Source organism: Anopheles bellator, chromosome 1 (assembly GCF_943735745.2).
Source record: "Anopheles bellator chromosome 1, idAnoBellAS_SP24_06.2, whole genome shotgun sequence".
NCBI classification, from domain to species: domain Eukaryota; kingdom Metazoa; phylum Arthropoda; class Insecta; order Diptera; family Culicidae; genus Anopheles; species Anopheles bellator.
In genome coordinates, this window is record NC_071285.1 from 58310701 (window position 1) to 58330480 (window position 19780).

A 19780-nucleotide genomic window follows, 5' to 3' on the forward strand; every position below is an offset into this window, starting at 1 on the left:
CCAGCCAGCCAGCAAGCCAGCGGGCCGTACGGACCGAATTCCCACGGCACGGCACGGCGGCCACGGTGTGACCACCAATCGATTTGTTCGCACCGAATTTAGTGCCGAATATTATTTCCAGATGATTTCCGTCGCCGCCGTGGTCGTCGTCGTTGTCCCTTTTTGCCTAGCCGACGACCGGACGACCGGAATCGCTCGCTTGGCAGGGAACGAACACGATGGAAAACGGACCGGAGAGGAACACACAGATTTTCTCGAGATTTTATGCTGAAAATCATGAAATCTCATGCGAAAGAAATGAGGCGTATGATCGAAATAAGCTGATCGAGATTTTTTACGCCCGACTTTCCCGACCGATTTCGGATCGGATCGGGTCTCGCGCGCTGGAAATCGGACCGGGCGCGGTTAGAGATTATCATTCTGCAGTTGTCTACTGTCTACGCTCATTTCCGCAGCTCTAGACACTGTGGCCATTCCGTTACACTGAATCCAATTTTACAGTCCCTTCCCTTTTTTGGTTCGGATTTAATTTTACTTTTCGCCTGTAACCCGATTCCGTTGCAGTTGGCGATCAATTTTATCAAAAAGTTTCTGAATTCCATATTGAAAGTGAGCCATTAAAAAAGTTGGACCACGGTGCGTCCCAAGCATCCGGAACAGCTTTGAACAATGAGCACCAAAGGCATTGTAAGACATGAATTTGAAACATTTGCATTTCCTGGAAATAAAGCTCCCATGCACCGGGAGTTCAGAGACGACCGTGGCTGACCATCTAATCACTACCCCCCGTTGGCTAGCTTCGGGGTTCTTTCCGACACCGGCATTTTCTCGCCCTCATTAAGGGGAGAAATTTTGAACGAGTCTTAGTGTCCGCTTCCCGACGAACCCACGCTATCCGACAGCCTCCCCGTCAGTCGAAATTTAGAAAACAATGCATCATCGGAGTGTAAAAAAATACATTATGGGCCCTCCACCCGACTGGACCACCGGAATCCAGCTCGAATTACGATCGGACGATGAAAAGTGGGAAGCGCACGACGCCGACGATGATGATGATGATGACGGCGGGAATGTTGTGGTGATGGAGTTTAAAAGCAAACCACGTACCACCCCCAAGGTTCCAAGCCGGAAATGATCAGCCGGACCACCGTTGGCTGGGGTGCAGAGAGTCTTTTCCATACGAGCGAGAACGCAATAGGGTCACAATGGGTTGACCCACGAACAACACGCCAACAATGGATGGCGCACAGTGTGTGTGGGTGACCACTAGCTCCGACCCGGGGCCCCCGGCACTTGATAATGCATTGGTGTCGGTGTCAATTGACGGGCACCACCACTTGAAAAAAAAAACGGCGGGCGCAATAAAAGTGTCGGCTCTCCCCGCGACCGAAGGTTTCGAATTACACATTAGAATTGCGAATCGCCTGGAAACGTGAGCCCGTGAGGCCTCTCGCTCGCCCTCACTTTGGTCGGGTGCCGTTTTCTGTCTTATACAATAAAGAACTACACAACGAAATTTACACTTGACACGGAACATGATCTGCCGGCGGTGTCACCAGGCGTTTGTGGCCAACCCCGAATGGCGCCAAGTGACTGGTCTTCTGGTTGTGGGGGAGTGTGGGAATTTACACAGTAGGTCAAGTGGGTTGGCATTTTAAAAACGGCTTCAGGGAACAGGAACCAACCAACCCAACTTTCAAATGTTGGCGAATTTTATAATCATGCTAATCATCTGGCATGGGAGCAGAGGGCAGTTTGATGGAAATGGGAACACGGGTTCCAAAAATCGTCCAGGTTCCACTAAACAAAAAACATCACTCCAAGAGCCAACAGCCAAGACGTCATTTGCTGAAATAGAACCGAAACGACACCACCATATCCACGTCGTTGGACAGCATTCCCACATGTCCGGGTGGCGTGTCAATCGACAGCAAGGCCTACGTTCACAATCCGTCCGCAGCATGATAGGCAGCAATCGAGGCAGCATCTGTGTGTGCCTGTGTGAGTGGTGTCCCCCTTCTGTCGGCTGTCGGATAAATTCTTAATTGAGCGCAAAAATCGAGCCACCATTCCGGGCGAGGGTCTGGTGCGTCAATGAGGCAGAAGAATCGTTTCGCAGGAACTGGAGAACTGTTTTCGGAGCCATCTTCTCTCGGCGAGGTTTTATTGACGAGGAAACGGACGTCGCAGTCGCATCCCCGCAGGTCCGGGTCGAAATCGCCACAATCATCATCATCGTCGTGGCAGCAGCAGCAAATTGATATTTATTATATTGACTCCTGACCCGCTGAGCATACTTTGATGGGCACCACATATGATCAGATATACGGTGGATCTTGGCGAGCGTTGCTATGCCTCCCAATGTCAGAAATATGGCGAGTTTGACAGTTGTGTTTGTTTGGACGTTGGAGCCGATCAAAGGAGCAAAATGGAGTCGAAAAGAATACCGCAAAAGGCAGCCCGTGGGCAATTTAACTTTCGCTTCAGTTCGCGAATTACTTTTGCAAATACGTTTTGGAGGGTTCAGACAGAACAGAATGGCACAAGAGACCATTAGAACTATCCTGAAAAAGGGGCGCTAAAAAGCGTCCCGCCACAGCGACAGCTGATTCCGCGCGAATGTTTGTCCTCTTGGGCCAACATTGCGCACAGCGAAAATTAACATCCCAGACAAATACGAGCCACTAGGTCACAATAATCACGGCGCGCATCAGCAAGACAGACAGACCCGCCCGCCGTCCCCCCATCCAGGAGGAGCACACGCGACCCATCAACCCACATAAACACAAAAGGCCGGGCAACGACATCCTTCGGCGGTGGCTCCGTGGCCGAAAGTGTGGAAATGCTCCCTAGCAACGCATGGAAAACATCAACCGAAAAGCAAAAAGAACGGCCAGCGACGGCCAAAACGCTAAGCTCACTCACCCGGACGGGCGGAACTCGAGAGCTCGGCTCGGCGAATCGGAACAAACATTATGCGCCGTAGTAGCACCCGGGGTCTGTGGGTTGTCATTCAACAGAAGAAGAAGGAAAAAAAGGGGAAACGGATTCTAAAGTATTGGCCGCGCCAGGCGGTGTGAAAACATAAACTAGCAAATCCAGCAAACTCCACTCCACACGCAAAAGGTGTTTGGTGATGATCAACACGGGCGGGTTCCGTGTTTCGGCATTCGCGGCCTTTCCTGGTGGACAGCAAAATCGATTATAATCGAAGCTCGTGGCCATGGCAGGCACACCCGGGTAGCATAAAACTGGTGAAGAGTCACACAACGGCCCGGCGGTCAGGTCGTTTTCGGGCCTGATGTTGTGTTCGTGTCGTGCTCACCGTGGCTCGGTCCCCATCGGTCGATAGAGATTTATATTTATTTAGGTGAATCTGGCCACGTGCAGTGGCTGATTTTTGCTCCTTTTTTCGTAAACGCTTCTCTCATGCATAAATGCATGCTGGGCCGGGATATCAACGGAGAGAAGAGAAAAAAAGGCAGAAATTGGATTAGTTCAAGCGGAGTGGATTTGAAAATTTATGTAAAATTTATGCTCATCCAATCACGTCCACGAACGGGGCTTTTTTTATGAATCGATGTCCCGGCGCGGGCATATGTTAAACAATTTAGTGCATTAGCTTAAAGCGAAGGAAACATTCCGCTGGCTGCAACATTCTCGGTTCCACGTGCCATCGATTCCATTCTATTCCGTATCCCTACCTTAACCACCTTCGAAGGCAGCTAGGCAATCAACCGAAGGTCTCGTTCGCTCATTTGATCATCATGTGGCGCGATCGTTGAAGGTCCATCGAATATTAGGTCATCCTCCGCTGATCAGAGAGCTTATCAGCGCACACAGAGCGCGCAAGGAGCACTGACAACTATACTGCCTTCGCTTGTTATCGGTGCAGCGGTGGAATATTTTGTGTAATTTGTATTTTAAACATCAGTTTGATGTAGAAACATTAGCGGTCCATCCTAAAATAGCACCCGCTCATTATGGCAAGTTATTGACCGTCAGTCGTACGGACACAATTTATTATGTTTAAAAGCACATAACATTCCGCCGTTGTTCGTTGCTCGTGCACAGCACATCTTACCGCAAACGGCGTGACGGCCGCCACCAAGCTGATTATTCCGCGCGTCTCAACAGAACGGAGCGGAATCTGTTAATGATAATAATGACAATCATCACAGCGCGGTGGTGTTGGTCCGATGGTCCTGCCTTTGTTGGCCAGCGCAACACAACGACTCACGCGTAACCCACAACAAACGGCGAGTGCGGATCGTTGTCGTGACATAAACGATCGATAGACAACACAACTAATGCTCATTAATACCTCCTGCGCGGCCATCGTCCCCGGGATCGCCGGTGCCGTGCATAAAATAAAACAACAGTTTGATGATTGCCCGCAGCAGCAGCAGCAGCAGCAGCAACATCAACTTTTTCATCTGTCTGATTGGCTTTCCCTTCACTTTGGCGAATGCCAACGGCGGACTGAGCTTCGATTCTCATCCTCATTCCGTGACGTCGCCGTGGGGTAGCAAAAAATCCGATTACGAATTCTAACGACTTTGCGCCGGGTCAACAAAACAAGATCGGCCGGCGCAATGGCCGGTCTGCGAAAAAAAAACGGGGTGAAGAAAATTTCAATTTCTAAACAGTTTCTCACCTAGGCGCCCCCCAAAAACACTCCCCAGTGGCGCCCACATCGGGCGGCAATAAATTAAGGCCTCTACGGTTGGTTCCCAGAGGTAGGCGCAAAATAAATCGCAAGTGGATCAGGGAGAATCAAAAAACAATCGACAACAATTAGGCGGGACACGGCGCCGCCGTCGGATTAGTGCATTTCTTTTTCTTCGCGCCACCCCAAACGGAACACCAGTTGCACCGATCCGTGAAAGTGGCCGGGGCACGGGACCACCGATTAACCGATTGAACGAACACCGTACCTTGCCGTACCGAAGATTGAGAGCTTGTGGCTTTCGGTGGAAAGGATTTGTTTACAATCTGCCAATCGGGAAAATCGGCCGCCTAAAAATAGGACACCGCCAACGGAAAGCACTTAAAAGCGGACTGGAAAGAAAAGGGCCACATAAATCGAGTGCGTGCGTGCCCTCGGCTGGAATATAAAGAAATAAATTTCAGGGGCCCACTTCAGCTTCAGGTTCCCACCGTCGGTTCGCTGGAGCGAGATTGAACCGAAATTTTGGCCCGTTCCAGTATTCTTTGAAGCTGCGTCCGCCGCCATAGAACCGGAGGGCGGTCGTTTCAATTGGTTTCAATTCCATCCCCCAAGTGGGACGTCTGTTTTGTTAAGTGGACGCAACAACAGCGCCTGACGAAGAGGCCAAACGGTCGGTCGGTGAGAAAAGAAATCTTCCCGATCGCTGCCGACAGCAGATCGCGACCGAAGCGAAGATCGAGAAATAAGGTTAATGGTCTGGGGATGTGGCTGCGGGTCCCACGAAATGCTAATTTGCGATTACAAAATCCTTGCCCAAAACCCGTTTGCTGTCCGCCGACATAAACCACGGCTCACGATTGGAAATCGAAACCCCGGACCCTGGGCCCGCCGGGGAACCTGGCGAGGCGAAACGCATTGTTCCATTACGCAAAGCTAGCAGCGCGCGCTCTAATCCGCGGTTGCGGTCGATCGAAAAAGTCCCAAAAACCCGCACCGGCAAAAAACAGACACAGATCGAGAAGGTGTCTAAAGAGACCCACGCGCGTAAGAAGCGCGTAAGGGAGGAAAAAGTGGCCACGGAAACCTGATTTGTGGCTGAGACACACTTCAAAACACAAACCACAGAAGGTAAAAAAGGGGGGAACGCCGAACGCGGGAACGAATCCGAAACGAAGCGAATCGCGGAACGAACGAAAACGGCGAAGCGCAAGTTAGTTGTCAACGCGCACCGGCCACCACCGATCGGTCAACGAACTTGGCCATCAGCGGGCAGGCAGGCAGGCGGGCAGGTCGCGGTAAGAAAGTAAATCCAAACAGGAGAAAAAAGCCTGACCCAATTAAAGGCGGCAAACCGGTAAACGGGGGAAGCCGCCCGGGCACTTGTTACATCGCTTTGGTGGGGCCATCGAAAGCACCGGCTACGAATGGCAAGGTTATGGCCCTATGCTGGTCCCCACCCAACAATGCCGCGCGTAGTGGTGTGTGGAACCCCCGGCAACCGATCGGACGCCATTTGGGTAAACACGCCACCCAACAGCGCCAACATGTGCGCTGTGCGTGCATGTGTAAGAATTTAAGGTTCGAGTTCCGCTTTCACCGACACGCTTTTGGGCATCACGCAGGTTGTCACACCGGGGCTTCGATGATGATCCGTCGATCGTCATCCATTGCAAACCATCCGCCAGGTTGTTTTATTCGAATTTTAAAAGAATTTGCAACCTTCCGCGACGTGACACCGTTTTTTGGCCACGTAAAGGGGTGGCTGCTACCACATTTTGCAATGAGCCCGGATGACGTCGGAAATCGAACCGATGACGGTGATATGAAGGTCTCGAAGGCAGGTGCTAGGGGATCGTGGTCACGAGGAGACAGACCGTCCTTTCACGAAACTCTAAATGCCACCACGGCGCAAAAGGTCAACTCTGCGCCGAAGGTTGCGCGATCTACGGCGATTAGAGCGATCCTCTCGCAATCATTCCGTATGCATAATCTGTGCGCCGGTGGCCCGCGGAATGCCGTTGCCGGGCCGGGATGAGCACGGAATAATAAGTCTGGACATTATTGCACCCGAAGCGAAACCAGCGGAAGTACTGACACAAGCCACTCGAGTCTGAGGGCCACATGAGGGGCCGATGCACGCGTGATTGAGAATAATTAATGATTGAGATGGCTCCTCCACACACGGCCCCGGATTAACTCGTTGATTTTATGCCTAATCCGCTGGCCCGATGTTTCTTGTAGACATCGAAAGGAGTTTCCCGGCCATCGCATGGCTTAATGTATAATTTTTTCATACACGCGCAGAGCACCAACGGAGCATGGCCGTGCATAAGAAAGTGGTTCTTGTGAGGCGTGGAATTAACCAGGCAAGGTATGCCTGACCATGCTCCCGCTACCAAAAGGGGTCGTCAGAAGTGGGTCCTTCTGGGACACAAAAACCATCCCCAAGATACGTGGAGGCTTCGCGTCCAGCGGCTGTTTACCGAAAGCCCGGGCGGCATATCTCTTCTCGGAACACCCGAAATTCGTTCGGCCACGGCAACTGTGGCCGACCGACGAAAATCTGTTATCAATCATCGGGTTCGACTGTTTGCAGTCCGATCCGTCCGTCCGGGAAGGGCGGTTCTGCTAGCTTCGCATCATCCTGCATGGCGTAAACATCGAAATCAGAGACCGGGGGCACATCAGGGCCGGACACGCGGCTGTGTGGGTCAATAGTTACACAGGGAGCAATCACCCACAGCCCAACGCGACATAAACAGCAAATAAATGTGCGCACATTCGCTGAAGCGGCGCTGATAACGCGGTGGCCAGCCGGACCGAGATGACCGAACCGGGAACGAGCTGCTTGACCCTTGCGGAGATTGCCATTGCTGGTGGTAGCCATCCGCGATCGGTGAACGATTGGTACGTGATCTTCTAAGCGCTGTTGGTGCTGGCAGTTGACAGCAGAGCCGTCGTCGTCGCGAGGCGCACCGTGAATGTGGCCCCCGATGGAGGGGACGAATAAAATTATAAACCCAGTAAACCTGTGGGTCTGGAATTCTGTCGAACGACTCCGCGGGTGATGGGAGCTTCAGTCGAACGATCGTTCGCTTCGATGAGTCAGCTTTTGAGCCGCTTGGGGTACCATTTAATCCCTCGATCGTGATGTACGTGATTTCCGGAGCACCAGGGGAGGTCGAAGATGAACGAAAGGGAATTAAGGTGCGACCGCCGCGCACACGAAATGGTAATCGCACATTGCGCATGGGGAACGGGCGCAAACTAACACATCGACCCCACGTGTGTGTTCGTGCGCTCAGCTGTTGCCACTCGATCTTGCCAGGGGGGCAGTGCGTTGTGTTCGCAAGGCATTCAACCGCAACCGCGTGCACTGCAACGGATCATCCTCAGACAGAGAACCGGATAGAAAAAGAGGAGAGAGAGAGAGTGAGTCCCGAGTGGAAGAGACCAAGAATAGAAGCCATCCCTTAACGCGTTCGCCCTCTTTTCGCGGTCCGATGGGTCCCACCACCGCACGAGATGCTAATTTGGCACCGTGCCGCGTGTCCGTGACGTACACAACAGACGGGGGGGACCTTGAAACCCACCGCCGCGACCCCTTCTTCGAATCACTTACCGGAAAGTACATTCCCTGGGGATGTAGAAAGTATGGTCCGGAGCCCCACAGTTTGACGGCTTTTGGGGTGATCCTCAGTTCATAAAACCGACGACGAACCGCACGGGCGCAGAACTTGCGCTTTCGACGGGGCGGGACGGCCTTTCGGCAGCGCCTCTGGCCTCGGTTTCTCGGGGGGCAAAAATCTGCCAAACTCCGTCACCAAAACGGGGACGGAAGCGAGGCGTCCGTTTGTCGGTGCTAGGCTTTCGGAAGCCGGGAAATTATTGTGTGATTTTCGACTGGAAGCCTCTTTCCGTATTAGCACTCGGATCACAAACAACACAGAAAAAACACACTCTCTAGACACACGTGGGGCGCGCGCGCGCTCGTGTGCTCCGCCGATTTGCACTTTCACAGGATTCAACAACACTTTTTATGGCACAATTTTACTCAATACTCTTTCCGCTTCACATCCGCTGCGGCTGGGCTTTACAATATTTCATCAATCTGCGCCATTTCGGGGAGGAAGGATGAAAAGAATTAGTTGGTTGCTGCAAAAGAGGTAGAGTCCCTGAGAAGATGCTGATCACCAACACAGCCGCAACATCCGTTAGACGTGATTTTCCTTCCCAGCGGCGTGTCCTTGCGACGCCACATCCGACAGACAGTGATTGAGCAAACGAGTCACAAGCCGCGGCAAGGATTGTGCCACACATGCCTTTGGCACGTTTTCGTTCGATAATTTCCAAGAATATCCTGGATGACGCTAAATCCGTCACCAACACATACGCACACAAACACGGCTCGCTCCGACACTGCTGTTTACACGCGGACGGATGAACGCGCTCCTTTCCGGAAAGCTTCCACTGGCACGCACACACCTAGAAAGGGCTTGGCGAAGGATTAAACGTCAAAATGGGCAGGATAATCCAAGGGCTTGCTTGGATGTTTTCCCCCCTCTGGGCTGCTGGCTCGAGAACGAATCTCAACGCCTACTGGGGGGATCCGGAACCGGAATCGGTTCAATTTGTATGCAAATAAACGCGCGAATCCTCGTCGCCACGGTTTGCGCAATCAATCACCGAACGTACACACAGCGAGCGAGCGAGCGTTTCACACACTTTCACAGTCCCGCGGCCAGGACCTACCGACCGTCGGTAGGGGGGGGGAGGCTCCTTGCTGCTGCGACAACGTGCACATTGTTTTGCACACACTCTGGTGGGGGTCCGTGGCCGCCGCCGCAGTTGTTTGTAGTGCCGCCGAAGTATGTCGTGCCCAAGTTTGCTCGCAACTTTTGACAGCTCCGCACAGTTGGTGTTGGTGAGCTGGTGTGAGAATTTAGCTCACTTCGCGTTCTGAAGCCACTCACGCTCACAGCGGTGCTCACCGGATGCGTCTCATCGGATGAGGTTTTTTTCTGTTGTGTTTGTGTTCTTTCCGAACACAACCCCTTATCAGTGGTAGAGTGAGAGGCTGGGTTTTTGTATCTCCAACCAAAAGATCGTGAGTCAGCCAAGCAGCGGCCACAATCGTAATCCTTGCTGCTTTGGTGCGCCCATCACCAACACACTGATCGGATGCTGTGTGAAGATGAGGTGAGCTGCGAGATCGCGCTCTCTCTCTCTCTCTTTCGCTCTCATCTGCTCATTCTAACGCGGAGTGGAGATGAAAATCGCTCAATTTTCCAAGGATAGACCAGATTTCCACCGTGGCTAGCGACCGGGGAAAATTTACATAAGAGCGGCTGCACGCACACGCCGAAGGAGGATTTTTCCTGTGGCCGTACGCTGTGAGATGCAATCCGTTCGATTCCGCCGATCCGCCGAGCGCGCGCGTCTTCCAATGCTTGCGCGTGTTGGTTTCGCGTGCGTTTGATTTATTTTGCCAGGTTCTTCCCCCCGGGGACGGACCCGCAGACGGAAGAATAGCCGCGCCGCCGCCGCTGCGGCGAGTGATGAGAAACGCACACCATTTCCTTCAGCTGTTCTGAAAAAATCGGCCTCTCATCGGTCGTCGCCACCGTCGACGCCGTACACAAAACGAATCAGATTTTGGCACAAGCACCACACCACGCGCTGTGTCCCTTTCTGGCCTACTGCACCTTCTGGCCACCTCTCTCTCTCTTTCGGGTCATTATTTTCGCATCTTTTTCATCTACGCAGAATCTTTACGCCACCAGCTCGCGCGCGTGGCACGGCTCGGAAAGGATACACAGCGACGGCGTCCGGGTTCTATCGCCGTCCCGTTCGCTTCTTCACTCGAAACCGGCAGAGCAGAGTTTTAAAGCGCACCACCAAATCAAGATGACCCCGACGGAACGGGAGCGGAGCCGAAATTCTAAGCCCCACACAATCGAAAGTGAAACCATGCGGTGGCCGCAAAAGCGAGCGCGAACGAACGCACACGCATTCCTATTCTAATTTTTATTACACAACTTCTCTCGGTTCGGTTCGGGGACAGATTTTGGCAAACGATTTGTTATTCAATCGCCCGGCAAAAATACGACGCTTTTCTGGGGATTTGTCTGATTGAGTGTGTGGCGGCGCACCGCTTCTCGCCGGTTCATGATGCTCGGGAAGCGACCGCCCCGGGATTTTTCGATTTTGTGGGAAAAGGAATTTAAAAAGGGAAGCACGCACCGTATCGCCCTTTCTCACTCGCACTCACACGCTTCCGTGGTTGGTCGGTGCCGCTATAGACAGGCACCGAGGAGGAGATAACGCGCACAATTCTCGATATTCGAATCCGATTCCGACGGCGAGACACGCGACACTTTTCCACGCCCGCACGCCTGAGTTTTGTACACTTGCACCAACACTATGCCGACCGTGCGGAAAAGCGTTTCCAGAATTCTTGAATAATAATATTTCACGCTGATGGCCACTTTTCGAACGAACGAACGAACGAACGAACCAGCTCCGAGCAGTTTGGCGGTGTCAGTGAGTTGGGATCAGTGAGAAGAGTTGGGATTTTTGTAGCGCACTGTACGATTGTACGAGCAGTGCACTGTAAACGAGATCGAGGGAGAGAAAAGTTTCTCTCTCTCCCTCGTTTCGTGTTCGGGTTTGTTCGGGATTTTCGTACCTAACTTTGAATTGGCGAACCTGACGGCCCGGCGGCGCTGAGTGCCGAACCGAACGGATCTCACTCTCAGTTCGTTCTCTAGATGAAGAGTGAGTGAAAGGGAGCGTTCGGGGCGAGTGAGAAGCACGATCTCGGATGCTGAGCAGGTGAATCGGTTCACTGTCGAACCGGTTCGTTCGCATGTGTTCCGCCGGATGTTTCAAATTTGCCAGCCGGAAACATAAACAAAACAGTTACACAACAAACAATAAGGATGAAAAATGGCGACAGGATATAGGGGAAACATAATTCCCGTTGCAGGGTGACCATTTGGAGTGTCCATATGGTGCCTGCCAGTGAATGTAGACAGAAAGTGAACCATTTCCCAGAAGTAATCGGTTCCGAACCGGTGACAGCATCCTGCACGGACCGCTTTCTGGGCTCGTCGGTTCGGATCACCCGGTCAAAATCGGACCTCGAACTCCTGGCTGTTGACCGACGAACGGATTGTTTTCCACCCGGCGAGCGAGCAAGAGAGACAGCAGAAGTGACGCATGCGCACGCGAAATAGATGGAAAAATGAGCTCTGAATCCGAACGTGCGGAGGAAAATGAGTGGCGAGCCTATACGCTTTCTAAACAAATGACGAAGCGATCTTGGGGAAGGAAAGAACAAGATCCTCTTTTTTAAGATACTATAGTTCGTTCTAGTGTTATTACTTAATTTTTAATAGATTAAATAAAAGCATAGAAATGTGAACGAAAATTTGAAATAACTCGGTTGAAACAACTCCGAAAAAAAGCCATCTACCGAGAATGGAATGAACTGGTTTGGATCTTGAAATAGTCTTTGCAATGTTTCATGGAATATATCGAGACATACACCTCAGCAGTGAATCGGTTCTGAACCGGTAGTCACAATCGGTTTTCCGTACTCGGGCCTAGAGGGCGCAACAATCGAATAGGAGGGTTTGGAACACGACAAGGTGGCTATAAGCACGGTAGGTTAATAGTTAAATTGTATTAAGAGTTGTATTAAATTTTCAGGTATCCTATTTAAATTGTTATGCTACAAAATTGAACAAATCCAAACTACCCAAACGGTCAAAAATGTGCCAACGCTTGGCTTCAGGTTGACACAGGAGTGAAAAAACACTTAAGACCACCTTGAACAATAAACGTTTATGGCTAGCAATTGAATGGATGGCCATTATGTATTATTTCTCCAAAAAGAGGCCCCTTGAGGTCGCTGTAAACTTGTAATTGCTACCTGTCGTCCACTCGGTGGACGGTGGAAAATCTTTTATCGACCGAAATGAATCGATTCATTAACAACGAACACGTAATTTGTCCACCAACCGGTCCCCACCTCGAGCCTCGGGGGAGCCATTGAAGGGGCACCAAATGTCGCCCTCATCCTGGGGGGGGCAAGTGGCCACCACCACCATAAAGCGTCGTGCTGATGCTGCTGGGTTCCGGTAATTAAAGCGACAATGTCCTCCACAGCCCAAGGGTCCTCCGTTGTCACCCACTCGAAGGGGAGCGGGTTGTGATTTTTCTCCCAAAACCCGTAAACACTTTGTTTATCGGGTCCCTCTTTCTCTCTGCACCTCAGACAGAGCGGTGGCCCATTGGACTCGGTTAACCTAGTGGCGGACAGCGGACTTTAATCCCCAGTTCCATAAAGATATCCGACCCACCCGGGGACTCTCATCTAAGATATTGCCTAGTTTCAGTTTCCAGACCCACATTCCTCGAGATTATCGCCCTACCCGGAATACGAAACGGAAGTGCCCCAGCAGCGCACACCGACCAAGTGCATCCCCCCACATGGCCATCTCTCGGTGGGTCATGTGCGCCATTGCCGCACCACTAAAATATTTACCACGGATCGCCATCATTCGGATCGGTCACCAGAGGCCCCCCCGGGTGGTGTCGGGACGCCGGCTTTTGGAAAATTGAAATTGATGCAGGCCGGAACCCGGGCGTCAAGAAATAGGCCCACAGGGCAAGGCCATCCGAAGAATCGTCGCGCGTTCCAGCAGCAGCAGCAGCAAAGGATTTAGATCTGTCCGCCGCCGGCGGCGTAGCCGGGGTCGATCGCGGCCGGTAGTAAAGTTTATTGCAAGCCATCGCCATAAAGTCACCTCGTTAAGGCCTTCGGCCAGCAATCCACTGCTCCGTCGGGCCCGCAAAGGGTCGCAGTTCGAGGCACTACTGGGGACACAGTGGCTGCCAAGTTTTTGCTACAGGCCGCGAGTTGCCGCAAACCAATCAATGCTGGCCGTAATAAAGGAAAAAGCGACGACAAACCATTAGTTTGACTGATGGCTTTACAATCGGAACGGCCCCACCTGTGCCGACGCGTCACGTAAAAGGACTCCGGTCGGAACGGAATCCGGAGCAAAAAAAACCTCAAATCTGTCTCCCGATCGGCTCGGTGGAGTGGCTTTCGAGCGGATGGCCGCTGCCGATTCCATTTCGTCCCGCGCTCCATTATTCATGAGGAAGGAGCGGGAAATTGCTAATCGGAAATGTGAAAAGTCCCCAGCTCAGGGCCCAGCAAAGGAATGGAAAGCAAAGGAATGGAACCACACCGGAGCAGCATGATGAATCATTCGCGCGGACACCCTGGACGGTTACTGGGCCCGCTTCCGGAAGCCAAGGATCATCTCGCAAAGAAAACGGAGCCCCCCTGGTCCTTGAGTTGTCCCCGCAAACGGGCCCAACTTATTTGCTTTCGGTAAACGGAAAACGAAACAAAATAATTCATTGAAGCCTTGGCGGGCCCGTGAAACCAATTAGCGGCCGACGGACGGACGGACGACGGTGGGCGCATTCTAATTTAAAATGGCCCCTCACGAACGGAACGGAAAACTTCGCCGTGGCCCCGAGGTTTGTGGTGTGTGTTTTCGGAGGTTAAGTGAATTTCTTATTAACTTCTCCGCGCGGCCCAGCTGATCCCTGGGTCCGGAAGTCCGTCCGGATGGCGAAGATAGCAAAACAAGTGGCCCAAATACTGGCAAAGAAAATAAAGAGAAAACCCAGTCCCCCCAGGTCCCCGGTCCCCGGTCCCCGGGCAAGTCAACGAATGACGTGTTTTGTCACATTGTCACTTTCTTGTGATTGGAATTAATGCGAATGAGCGCGACGGGATTGGCGCGGTGCCGGGCGATGGGGGATTATAATTGAAATTGGTTGCCCGGTTCCACTTTCGGTGACCGTCGTCCTGGTCGTCCGGCTGGTCGTCGGTGGAGATGAATGCGCTATGATCGATTATGGTGCCCGCCAGAGAGAGCTCGTCCCCCCCACGGGTTTGCCGTTACTTATGGATGGTTATTTATTTTCCCGTCAGTTTACCGCCCCGTCCTGGACAAAGTCATCGCACGGGACGTGGTCCGTGATTTATTGGCGCCGTTTGGATGGCCGATCGGAGAAAGTCAAAAGTAAATATCACGCAGCCAGCGGGCGGCCGGCTGGCGGTTGGAAACTCATCTTCATTTCGGTGGCCCCTCCCGGGGGTGACCCGATGGCCGACAAATTGGCCATCGATAGTAATTGTTTTTCCAGCGACTGCCAACGGGCGCCCCACCAAACAACGTGTTGAACGCCGTGTTCCTGTCAGGCGCGATACACCGACGAAGCTAAACGAAGTGGACCCAACCCAACATCACCCAGAGCAGAAGGGCTTAATCACACTTCGGGGCCACTTATCGGGCCCCGAATCGAGCAAGGTCCCCCCTCAAAAGAGTGCTGATCGGCCACCGGCTGCCGAAGCTGGGTTCAATATCCTTGCGCACGAACTGTGTCGTTGGCGAGGGCCAAATCTTCGACGGACCGCGTCGCGTCGGTGGTTGCAATAAAAATCCAATTAATGTTGAACGCCGATCCTGGTCCTGGTCGAGTTTCTTGGCCGTGACCGCCCGGCACGGGGACGATTATCGTGCCTCACACGGAAAACAAAAAGGGAAAAACGGAGAACGACAAATTATCACCGCCATCGCCATCATCATCGTCGTCGTCGTTCGAAACCCGAGGGGGACGGATTGACCAGCGCAAGGACACTTGGGGTGGTGTGGCTTGAAAAATGATCCCGAGCAAAACATAGACGGGGGCTTCAAATGTCCACCATCATTCCAGCTCCTAATGGCCCCGGAGGCAGCGCTCTCCCGTCGATGGACCCCGGGGTAAATGTTCCGTTGCCGTTGCCGGCCACAGTTGGTGACCTGCACCAGGGAACGCTCCCTCGGGGAGTGTCCAGATAAAAAGCCAAACAAACTGCTGGCATTGCACAAATTTGCTCGACCTTCCCGGTTCCATTGTGTCCGCGGCGCTCCGGAGGCTGTCTGCGTGAGTTGGTTATTATCAACAAATCCCACTCGCTTTGATGTGTGCCGGGGGTCTACGTTTTATCACTCCCCGCCCCGGTTCCGCTCCCGGGGGCGGGGGGGCGTGTGTTGTTTTATGGGAGCCCCGAGCTCTCTATTCCCGGGTTCCCCGGGACCGTTTCCGGTGCGCGTTTGATGTTTTGTAGCGCACAGTATTTGAATGTTCCGAGCGGGAGAATCAAGACCGCATCATCCTGGCTGGCCATTGGCCATTTGCTGTATTTCATTTCCTTTTATCGCCCAAACAGGACTTTATTAAAATGCACCACGAGCTGTCCGGGGAATAATATTTATTTTACCATTGCTTTAGCTCGTGTTCAAATAGTTTCGCTTATAAAATCGCTTATCAAAAGATTCCTCTCAGTTTGAGGTCCTCCGCCGGTCCATGAATCCTTGTTTGGCCAGCGCCCAAAGTGGGCGCTAATGAACATAAATTTGATTAGATTGTCATCCGTTGACCGCCAGCGAAGTGTGGCCAGTTAATCGAAGATCGAGCCGATCGAAGAGAGACAACAAAGTCCACTTGATGTGCCACAAAAACGGTGCCATTATCGTTGGACGCAGAGGACCGACGGGAAATAAATGTGACGGAGTTGATGCTGACCCCCCGAAGGTGATTTGAGCTGTCGTTCTTTTCGCACTCGGACCACCGAGCGTCGGGAACTATCTGGCACGAGATTAATGATGGACCTGTGCACCGGTGACACATCCCGAAAGGGGTATCTGTCGCGTCACCATCGGCTCTCGGAAGAAAGCAATCGTCATGTCACCGCTGGATGCGGTTAAAAGTAGCCGAGGAAGGCCTTAGTCGGCAAAAAGCCTGACCCTGATGGATAGCCACCAGAAGCTACCGAAAAAAAGGGACCCACCATCCATTTAGCTGCTTCATTGATGCTGTTAATTTGCCTTCCTTCCCAACCCGGGGCCACTTACGTCTGGGATTTTTCTTCACTTTTCAGCACCCAACAAAACCGGGTTCGGGTCCGTGGGGAAACTTTTCTCACCGATTGCAAAATGTATTCCATCGGCCGACGACCTTTTGCGTTCCCTTTGATGCAGTGGCGCCCGAAAAGAAAAACATTCGGGAACGTGCCCTCCAAATGGCATTGGGATGGTTGCTGCTTGGCGGGACGGCATACCTTGTAGGCGCTCGCTTCCGCGCTTGGGCTTGGGCCATTGTTTCGTTTATGGACACTTTGCGTTTCCGGTGGCCACCGATCCAGAAGTCTATTTTAGGAATTCTTCCACATAAATATCTGCAGGCTCCGGGCGCGAGGGGCGCGCCGGAGTGTGAACATTAATGTTCGCAGAGCGCCCCGTGCCCCACGTCATTCCGTGCGTGGAGCGGAAGTGTGCGATGCGAAAAACGTGAACCCAAGGAGCAGCAGCCGCGATCGGAATTATTGTGAGTATTCCAATTTCCGACCGACGGCCGGCGCTCGCGAACGAAGGAAATTAAAATTCATGAAATTATTTGCTCCCTCAAGCGCGGCATCGCTTTGTGTTGTGTCCCTCGACCACCACGGTTTTGGATTTTCGTTCCGCATCCGCGGCAAGAGTTCCGGAAAAGTATCGTCAGGATAACACCCGGAGCCCGGAGAGTAATGATCGGAATATTTCGGAAAACGGCCAGAACGGCTTCGGCAGGCATCCGTTCCCCGGGTTCAAACGCACGGAGCGCGTGCACGGAATAAAGATTTACATGAACCCCTCACCGCGCCCGTGTTCCCTGGCTTTTGTAGGTCAAGTGGGACGGCAATTCAATTTCCTATGAGATTCCCCTAGGCCCCGGCCCGAAGTTTGAACAATTGAAGCCGACATGTCAGCAATGGGCCGAATGGGCCGCAATTCTTTGAATTTGCGAGCGTCCTCTCGCGTCTGTCTCGTCACGCATTTTGCGTGACGCACGGCCTGCAAGGATTCCATTCGTTTCGGCGGAGGACGCATCAAAATAAATGATAGAATGCCGAGCGCCCCTTGGATAATAAAACCTGCTTCGTATAGTGCTTCCGTTTTTTTTCCTTCATGACACAGCGGGAAAAGATTTCCAAAAATGGCCGATTGCTTTCGGCGAGCGGGCCCCGGGCGAACGCGTTAACGAAATTACGCCCTATTCCGTGTCCCGTCGTCCATCGCCACCGCGGGTCTCAATCTGCTTACCGGCCCCGTCGATAAGGTTGAAATGAGAATTTAATCGTGTTATTGAGGGTTCCCCGAGGCCCGCGTTTTTAAACGGAGCCGAAATTTTCCATTCCATTAACGGTCGCGCCACGTGGGAACCGTTCCCTAGGCACCGTACAACGTGTTGCATACCTCGCAGGCGCAAACGATTGTTTTGTGAGATAATAATGAACGCTTTACTCACATTTGTTGACGGTGGTTGCTGTGATTGCTGCTGCTGCTGTCGGTACTGCATGAGGGCCGCGACCGCTTTATTAGCGGCCGCCGTCACGGCTGCCACGGTGCTCGACATTTCGTGATTCGTGAGCTCGAACCCGTTCTCGATCGGCGATTCGGTTGCCGGCGGGCCGGATTGTGTCGATTGGTGCAGATAAACTTTGGCCCCACCAGTTCCGGTTCCGTTCAGTACGCTCGGTTCGCTATCGGTGCCGCCGCCGGTTCGCGGGTGTTCCGGTAAGTTAGCTGTTGGATCGGTGCCAACACCGAACGAGGGCGAGTACTTGGCCACCTTCTTCGCGATCACCTCGTCACAATCACTGTCGTCGTCGTCGTCGTCGCCGTGCTGGTGGTTGCGGTTCCGGCCGTACGGAACGTTCGCGCTGCTTGGTCCAGCTTGGTCGAGAAACAGTGGGAACCGATTTTCGGCGACGGCCGACTCCGCCGCCGACTGGACGGTCGCGGGAAACGATTGCTGCTGGAAGCTACTCGTCGCCGTCGTCGTCGTCCGGTCGACGAGATTCACCATTGAAACGATGCCCGGGAGTCCTTCCTTCTCGAGGCCGACTCCGATGGCCGGGTCCGATTTCCGGGCCCGATTTGCACTCCGGAACCGGTGCGCTGCTGCGTCGACGATGATAATTCAACGGCCGTTTCGATGCTGCCTGGCCACTTTTTGCACGCCACCACAAACCGTCAACACGAAGCGCAGGATACGGATTTCCTCGAGCGCACCGCACATTATCCGGGATTGTCCCGCTCCGGTTTTTACTCTGCTCGCTCGCGACCCTCAGCAACGCAAACACATCGTCCTCGGATCCGGCCGTTACTTACACCCGGCGTTGGCGCGGGGCACACGGAATAATCACCGCCAACAACATGTGTGCGGCCGCGCGTTCCAGAATGTTATTACACCGTAAAGTCCGTCCGCAACGAACTGCTGGGGGCGGTGGCCTGCAATGGCAAACAAGCATAACGCAGAAGGATGTAAAATGCGCACTCATATATTGTACTTAGCATACGGGAGGGTGGCCCAGAAACTTCGTCCCTTCTCCGAGGGCTCCCGAGCTGAGAAGATCTTTCGGTGGAACAAAACCGTCGGCCGTTTGGCCTTATCCTTATCTTTTATGCTGGTGAGACCTCCGACACGACGACACGAAATGCGGAACATGGGGGGGTCCCCTAAGAGGAAGGAATGTTTGCGGTCCGAACATGAGTCAGATTTTTCGACAACATTGTGGCGCTCCATTCGCTCCCCAGATCAGTGTCCCTTCGCACGCTAGAGAAAGCCGGGATAATAGGACCTCGGGCGCGCGGCGGCTAATGAGGAGCTTTATCTTCAGCTTTGCCCCCAGCACGGAAAGGACACCTCGGAGAACTCGGTGCCGAACGAACAAGTTTCCGCTAATTACACCATAATTCATCACCTGTTTGTGTCGCCACCGGTGGCCACCGGTGGCTGTGGCGATTGTTTGCAACAGAACAGCGGGAACCATACGGAAATCCGACTTCATTCTGTGCCCGGACTTAGCACCTGAACCCGCGCTGGAGCGCGTTTATGATGGCCACATTAACCGCCAGGACTTTGCTTTTGCTTCGCCCCAGCCTCAGAGCTGGGAATTCCCACAACAATTATTTCTCGGTTCCGTTTCGCCAG

The 19780-nt window shown here is 52.9% G+C and overlaps 1 protein-coding gene across 1 annotated transcript in view; it reads right to left on the reverse strand.

Moving 5' to 3' along the window:
• LOC131215991 (ankyrin repeat and KH domain-containing protein mask) overlaps positions 1-18652 on the reverse strand; it is a 128968-nt gene extending 110316 nt beyond the window's left edge. The window contains exon 1 of the mRNA XM_058210387.1: positions 18092-18652. Within this exon, the coding sequence (XP_058066370.1) occupies positions 18092-18652 (561 nt within the window). The remainder of the gene's footprint in view (positions 1-18091) is intronic.
• Positions 18653-19780: the final 1128 nt, after the last annotated feature.